We start from the raw sequence: 8,016 nt of genomic DNA on the forward strand, positions 1-8,016 counted from the left end.
CCACCCATGCCATCACTAGGAGCTAGTGAGCCACTAATGCACCGAATGGTAAAATACATGGCTCTTGCCTCTTCCATGAAAAATAAAGATGGAAAATCAAGCACATCAGGAAATCTGTATGTTCAACCAATTATCTTGAAATTGCTGGTTACATGGCTAGCTGATTGCCCTAATGCAGTGCATTGCTTCCTAGATTCACATCCCCACCTTACATATCTGCTTGAGTTGGTGTCAAATTCCTCTGCAACAGTGTGCACAAGGGGTTTGGCAGCAGTTCTCTTGGGAGAATGTGTAATTTACAACAAATCCAATGATAATGGAAAGGATGCTTTTACAGTGGTTGATACCATAAGCCAGAAACTTGGGCTTACATCATACTTCTTGAAGTTCGATGAGATGCAGAAAAGCTTCCTTTTTACCTCTGTAAAGTCAGCCCAGCCTCGTAAAGCATTGACAAGATCTACTGCTGCTAGCATGGCAGATATTGAAGATGTTGACGAGAATGATTCATCTGATCAGAAAGATGAGGATCATCCGATTCTCTCGGCAATCCTTGATGTTCAATTTGTGAACCTTGTCAAGAAATTGGAGGGAGATATCAGAGAAAGCATTGTTGAGGTCTACAGTCATCCAAAGAGCAAGGTGTCAGTGGTGCCAGCAGAATTGGAACAGAGAAGTGGGGAAAGTGATGGGGAGTATATCAAGCGGCTGAAAACATTTGTGGAGAAGCAGTGCTCTGAGATACAGGTATTGTTCTTTTTACAATTCATGCTTTTCTAATAATTCTTCCGAAAGCGTAGCATAATGAATGGGAAAAGCGTCACATAATGAATGGGAGGGTACCATCAGGATTGTAATATGGATCAGCTGTAGGTGACCCTCTTAGTTTGTCAGATGGCTGTCTGGTTACAAATGGTGTTATATTTGTCAAATCTTTCTTATGCTGTACTAGTGTCAGCATTTTCAACATCCTTATGTCATTCTATAATGATTCCAACATCCTTATATGTCATTCTGAGGCATGTCCTTACTCCTTGGAGAATTTTCTATAACGATAATATTATAGCATTGGTCATATTAAAATTTGTGGTCAGACGTGTTGCCCATTAACTCATTGTTGATGGGCATAAGCATTGGTGATTAACAGGCCATCTTGTTGGAAGATTTCTGTAGAACTGCACTTCAGTGAGGACTAAATTTGACTTTGCTCTTTTCTTTTCCCCTGCCCTTTCCTCCCCTTGTCTTTTAGGACCTTCTTAGCCGAAATTCACTTTTGGCTGAGGACCTTGCAAAAACTGGTGGAGGCAGTAATTCCCAGCCTGAGCGGAGAGTGAATGGGGGCCTGGATAGAGTCCAGGTAGAGAAACTCCGAAGAGATCTTCAAGAAGCATCTCAACGGTTGGAGATTCTCAAGACAGATAAGGCCAAGATCGAGTCTGAGGCATCCATGTACAGAAATTTAGCTGGGAAGATGGAATCTGATCTGAAGAGCCTATCTGATGCTTACAACAGTCTTGAACAGGCCAACTTATATCTAGAAAAGGAGTTGAGAGCTTTGAAGAGTGGAGGGCCCCCAACAATTCCAGATGTTGAGGCAATAAAGGCCGCTGCAAGGGAAGAAGCCCAGAAGGACAGTGAGGCAGAACTGAATGATTTGCTTGTGTGCCTTGGCCAAGAACAGAGCAGGGTGGAAAAATTAAGCNAGCCAATCATATGCATGTATTACTTCGCAATCGGTCGGTCTTCGGTTCAGATCCTTCTTGGTTGGGCAGTTTTGTCGGGTTCCGGGTTATGGACGGACAACATATGCTTAGATTGAGCATTCAATTGGATCCAACCGTAAAAATTGAGTCTTGGTTGGATCAAGCAATTCATATTTCACACACTCCTCATATGGCCTAAAACAAACATTACTACAGTTCGTTTATCAATTCCCCTAGTTCTGATCTAATTAGCACCACCTATGAGCTCAACAATCCTCAAATTTTGGATAAGTGGAACTGCTTTTTAAGTCAAATTAATGTCTAACGCATGGCTTATGATTTAAGCTCAACAATCCTTAAATGAACAAATTACAACACAACCAAAAGAAGCCAGAAATTTTGGGGCAAAGCAGGAATGAACAGAATAAAGTAACATATATCTTGCACTATATTGTGATTATTATTTTACTTTTAATAAATCTTAAATCGTGTAAGCCTGACAGCAAATTCATAATGGAGAAGTATTAATTATGAAGGGGATTCGCATTACACCTAATTTACGTGGCTAGAGAGATCATACTTTTGGCTCACCTCTTAATATTTTGCCACATAATCTTGAGAAGGCCTCACTTTTTTTTTTTCGTCTTTTTCTTTCACTCTAATATAATAACACATACTTTTCAATTACGTTTGAATGGTATAAAGATTCCATTGTGACATCATATTTTCTTTAAATATTAATATGAATAGTTTTATATACAAGTACAATAATATAAATATTTATTAATAACTACCACTTTTATCAAATTCCAAATTTTAGAAGGAAAAAAAAAAAAAAAAAAAACAAAAGAAAGAAAATATCATATTTTGAGAAAAAATTCTATTTATTGCACAAACTATTGGCTAAGAATAATAATATGCATAAAATCGAAAACTTTAAACAATTTTACACACTATTCTCAATATTTAAATATCTATCACGCTTCTTTTTTAATAATATAATCATAATAAATATCTATCACGCCTCTACAAAACAAACTTTTGTTAATTATCATGCGGCCTCATCAAATTTTTAAAAGTACCATTATCCATGCCACCTTATTAAGTCATTAAAAGTGAAATACCATATGTCTAGATTTGGCAGAGCATTAGACTTTAGACAAGGTTTATTCATTAGATAAACTCAAACTGAAGAAAGGAAAACCTCAGCAACAACAACACTTGAGGCTGATGTGGCACCTCGTATCGTATGTATATATAGAGCAGAATTGTAGGAAGAAGAAGAAATCAGAATTCTCAATTTCTGCAAATAGGAAGAAAGAACAATGGAATCATCAAAAAATGAGAATAACAAAAAAGTTATAGAGCACAAGGCTTATGCTAGAGTTGGACTGCCTGGAAATCCAAGCGACGTGTATTATGGCAACACCATCTCTTTCACTTTTGATAACTTCTGGGCTGACATTTGTTGATGGTCATTTTGGAAGCCAGAAAAAAGGAAAGAGGGAACCCAACAACACAAACCAAAAAGAAGTTGGCAAATAGATAGAAAAAAGAACCATTAAGCCCAAGCAACAGGAATAATGGATCACAGGTCCATAAAATAAATATGCGGATCTTGAGGAAGCAAATGAGCTCAAAGAAGCTCGGAAACAGAGAAATAACAAATAAGCAAACCCATGGGCAGTGTAAGATGTAAAAAAGTGAGAATGGATTGCGGCAGGCCCAAAGCAATGCAAGCAAAGAGAGTAAAGGGTTGATGGCAGGCCCACGAACTCCAAAGATGAGTATGAGGTAATTGGGCCGGGGAAGCCTAATGAAATTAGTAAAAGTCCATGAGAACATAGAGTTAGAAAAAGGGCCGAGGAAGCCCAAAGAAAAGCAAATGGACCAAGGAGGCCCAAGGAAAAACAAAAGGGATATAGGAGCCCATAAGTAAGAAAACCCATGGTCATGCTAAGCCACTAAGGAAAGAATAAATGGCAGGCTTAAAGAGGCCCAGCAGGATCAAGTCACTACAGCAGGAATGACAGAGTGATATGGTAAGACATGATGACAATCAAGGAATAGGTTGAAAGAAATATAAAGCCAAGTATCAAATAAAAGCCCAGCCTCTAAGGGGAACAGGAAATCGAAAAACAACCCACATAAAGGGTCAAAGAAGGGCAGCAGACTATGCAAGCAAGCTTCCAGAACACCGCAAATACATGAGCAGCAGGCAGATTTTGAATATATATAAAAGGGAGGCATGCGCAAGGCCCAGGCATCACTAGCCTGTACCCAGCCAATATGGGACATGGTGGGGTTATGAATCAGAGGTAAGAGGGCATGGTTTGGCGGTGGGGAAAGGGGAAAGAACCTATTCTGCGGTTCCTGCCCAAGCTCTTTTGGGGGGTACGTCCTGCTGGGATGACAGATCACCCAAAAGAAGTAAGGTTGAGTGGGAATCGTAAGGTGCATGCCATGAGGGACAGAGAGAGAGAGCACCCAAACCATGGTAGGAAAGGGTGCCATGGTAGACTAATAAATAAAACAGCTCTCCTTTTTCTGGAGCAGGGGAGTGGCACACAGACAGACTAGTGGAGGTCGGTTTATACACCCAGACCAGACAAATGTGGTTAAAGGCTAAAATAATAAAATCTGGTCACGACAGACCCTATATAAGGAGACCCTTGCCATGCCCAGTAAAGGGGAACATGATCGCCTGGGAGGAATCAAAAAAATAGAAAACAAGGGTAAAAGAAAAGAAAGGAAAGATAAGAGGAAAAAAATAAAAACAAAAAGAAAGAAGAAAGGAAAAAACAGAGAGTTAGACTGGCAGGCATGCACCAGTGTGTCAATTTTTCCTCTCTCCCTCTCGAAATCCTGCTCTCTATTAAAAAGTAAAAGGATTCCTTTGGGCACCAACTATTTAGGTCCATTTCCCTCAAAGCCATTAATCTCCACAGCAGGATTTCCCTAGAAGATTAACTGTGTTGAGAGGAGACGTTCTTCTCTCTTTGGTTTTGCTCTTGTGGACCAGACTTGATTTGATTTCTGTCTCTTTTGATTACCCATATTACCATTTGTTCTCTTTACTTTCTTTGTAAAAGTCATTGTTATTATTATGATTATGTTTCGTGAATAGGGATTATTTGGTCATTTTCTATTAAATAGCCAGAGTACTCTATTTTGCTGTTATTATTATATTTGCCTGCCACGACTCATTTGAAACAGCTCTGCTTGCCATAAGCATACTCTTGGCAAACGAGGCATAGTTTGTGCACAAGCTGGCCCAAATTGAGTTGCAGTTGGACCGGTCTCAACTTCCCTTACTCAGAATACTTGGGCCTATTAGTGCAGGAGATAGCCCAGCCCAACATAACAAAAAGGCCCCTACAACGTTCAATTGCAGCCGTCTGATCACCTCATCATCACTCCCCATCCCACCCACGATCTCGTCCAATTCCAGTCTCTCTCTCTCTCTCTCTCTCTCTCATAATTGATCTGCAATGTAGTGCTTTGAATTTGAAGATCTGGGTGAATATATATATGTTTTTTTTTTTTTTGGGTTATTGGGATTTGGTGTTATCTACATTTCTCTAAATGGGGTTTTTTTTTTTTTTTTTTTGGGTATTAGAATGTGATTTAGATTTGATTTGTAGCTTGCATTTGCTGTGAAAGGTTGGACGCAATGAAATTTGAAGGTTATATCTTGATGTGTGGGATTTAAAGGTTCAGTTTTTGATACGGTAACTAGTGGGATTTCATGTATAAGATTTGGAAAATTATTTTTTATTGCTCTGGGAGTGAATCCTATCTGGAATATGTTATCAATGGGGCCCACTAATATGTCAAATCCAATTGCTGAATAATTACTTTAAATCTATATATATTAAGAATCTCCTCTAACCTTTTATATGGCGATTCTACTTGTATTGTAATCATGACTTATTGACTGATTCAAACAAGTCATGTGACTTTTAAATAAGTCCTAAAAGTACTTGTGAATAATCATTTTAGTCGCCATGTAGTGGGTTGAAAGAATTTCCTCAAAATCAAATTTGGATGAATATGTTGTCCTTTATGCTTAAGAGAAATGCCCTAGGAATTATTATTAAATCATGTTTGCCAATTGAGTGTGATGGATAGAGCAAAATATGTGGATTCGTTGCACAGTTGTGGGCGGCAAGGATCGGATACGTATGATGTCACATCAGTTCAATTGAAGCCTTTGTGAACCGGGCATTGGATATGGCTCTGAATAGAGCAAAAAATGCAGATTTCTAGAGTTGATGCAGTTGTATATTTGGTGCCTTAAACTGCTGCATTTGCCGAATCGGTTGTTTAGGAGTGTGGGTATTTTTTTCACAAACTGTGTGCAATTCTGTAGTTTGCATGTGGTAGGATAAAGAACATTTGTTCAGGAAAGTGTGTTGTCACTTAAGTATTTAAATGTTTCTTTTAACACATTGAAAGGTAAACTTTTGCATACCAAAGTTATAGCTTTTTTGTTCTGATATGTATTTGGAGTTATGTGTGAAAATTCTTTTGTCCGGTAATTGTAGGTGATGGTGTTCCTCTAGTGTTAGTTTTTCAGTTACCCAGTATACTGTTAGTCGTACTCAGTTCACAAAACTTCCACTTCAAGGTCTGGGAGAGGTCATGGTGGGCAGCTGTATGGCATTTGTTTTGGAGTGGCTGATACCCGGTATCCAGTAATACCTTCTAAATCACAATTTGTGTTTGGCTTGACATTGTCCAATTCACAATATGTGTTTGGCTTGAGTTTTTTTTTTTTTTTTTGGAAGGAAGCAGCTTATCTTACATTATTATATATTTTAGTTCGTCTCTCTTTCTTGATGGGTGTGTTTTTTAATGTTAAGGTTTTTTTCCCTTCATATAGAATGTTGTGGTGATCAAGTCTTATCTTAGTCCATGTGCATGCTGCTACAGGTTCTGGATTCATCATAATAAAAAATGTCCTTTTACCTTTGTTTACAGGTGAGTCGGTTAGATAATGAAGGTTATTATGGAGGTGTACGATTGCTTATGGCAATTTGTAGAGTTTTCCATAATTACCGGAAATTTCTTAGCTCTTTTTGTGATAATCATTATTTCAGTTGTGATACACATCTCTATGATTTATTTTTTCCAGTATTCCTATGTTTGTTTGCGAAGTTTACTGTTTGCTACATGTCTATTTTATTGGCTTTGAGGTTTGCACCATCTATTTATCCAACCCTCTATCTTGGTAAAATGACAAGGAATAACATGTATTACGTTGTGGAAAAGATTGTTTCTGTTGAGTGAGTTACATTCTTGTTGCTGATTTGATTTTCCTCTATGAAGCAGTTATGTCCTGGTAATACTCATTTGTTTGTTGCTAATGAGCTCTTATTCAATTGGCACCTCCTCCCTTTCCAAGTTCTAGGTGTAGGTTGAGATTGTGGATTCAAGACCTATTGGTTGTATGTGCAACATACCAATTTAAATATATATTTACTTATTTGTTATTGTTTATTTTGAGAGGAATTGACTTGCAAGATGAATAAATGACAAGGCATGAGTCCCATTTCTTGTCTTTTATTTTTAACTAGTAAGTTTTCTGTGTGATGCACGAATAATGTTATAATGTTTTATGTAAATTTGTTTTTGGAAAATATTATAAATATATTATAGCATATTTATTATAAAACTTTGTTAGTAATGAGTTTATCATAAAAAGTAACAATTATAAATTGCACACATATATCTATTATAATTATTTTGTTCAAGTAATGAGCAATAATGAAAACAACTTGGAGTAATATTGTATAATAAAAGTTGATAAAAGCATATTAATTCATTCTATATTATTAATTTTTATTATGTGATGTAATAAAAAGCTTCATTACGATTTTTTTTTCTTCAATGCTTTGTTATTGTGGTATGGTGACGCTTGTTGTTATTATCAGTTTCTCCATCTTCAACATTTGAAATTTATTCCGTCCATATTTGTTCAATTTTTGAACTTTCATCATTTTTTCTTTTTGTTACATCATTTGTATTAATTACTAATGAATTAGCACCGAAAGATTCTTGATAACAAATTGGTGCCGAGAGATTCTTGATTAGATCTTACAAAATTTAGATTTTGTCACTAAGTTTTTTCATAGGTATTTGCATTTATATTAAATTTCAATGATGTGACAGTTTTTTGTAAATTTTTTTATTTTTGTTAATTTTGGAATAGTGTAGCAAAAAGAATTAACATAGCGTATTGAAATGTGTTTTTTTTTTTTTTTTTTTTTTTTTTTTTTTTTTTTTTTTTTTTTTTTTTTTTTTTTTTGCT

General features: G+C 36.5%; 1 protein-coding gene across 1 annotated transcript; it reads left to right on the forward strand.

Moving 5' to 3' along the window:
- Nucleotides 1-6: 6 nt before the first annotated feature.
- On the forward strand, nucleotides 7-1,819 carry LOC136065580 (golgin candidate 6-like). The gene is made up of 2 exons (XM_065768985.1): nucleotides 7-747; nucleotides 1,250-1,819. The coding sequence occupies exons 1-2, from the start codon at nucleotides 7-9 to the stop codon at nucleotides 1,817-1,819; spliced, it is 1,311 nt and encodes a 436-aa protein (XP_065625057.1).
- Nucleotides 1,820-8,016: the final 6,197 nt, after the last annotated feature.

The sequence above is a fragment of the Quercus suber genome, unplaced genomic scaffold (assembly GCF_002906115.3).
Source record: "Quercus suber isolate HL8 unplaced genomic scaffold, Cork oak 2.0 scaffold_1034, whole genome shotgun sequence".
Lineage (NCBI taxonomy): Eukaryota > Viridiplantae > Streptophyta > Magnoliopsida > Fagales > Fagaceae > Quercus > Quercus suber.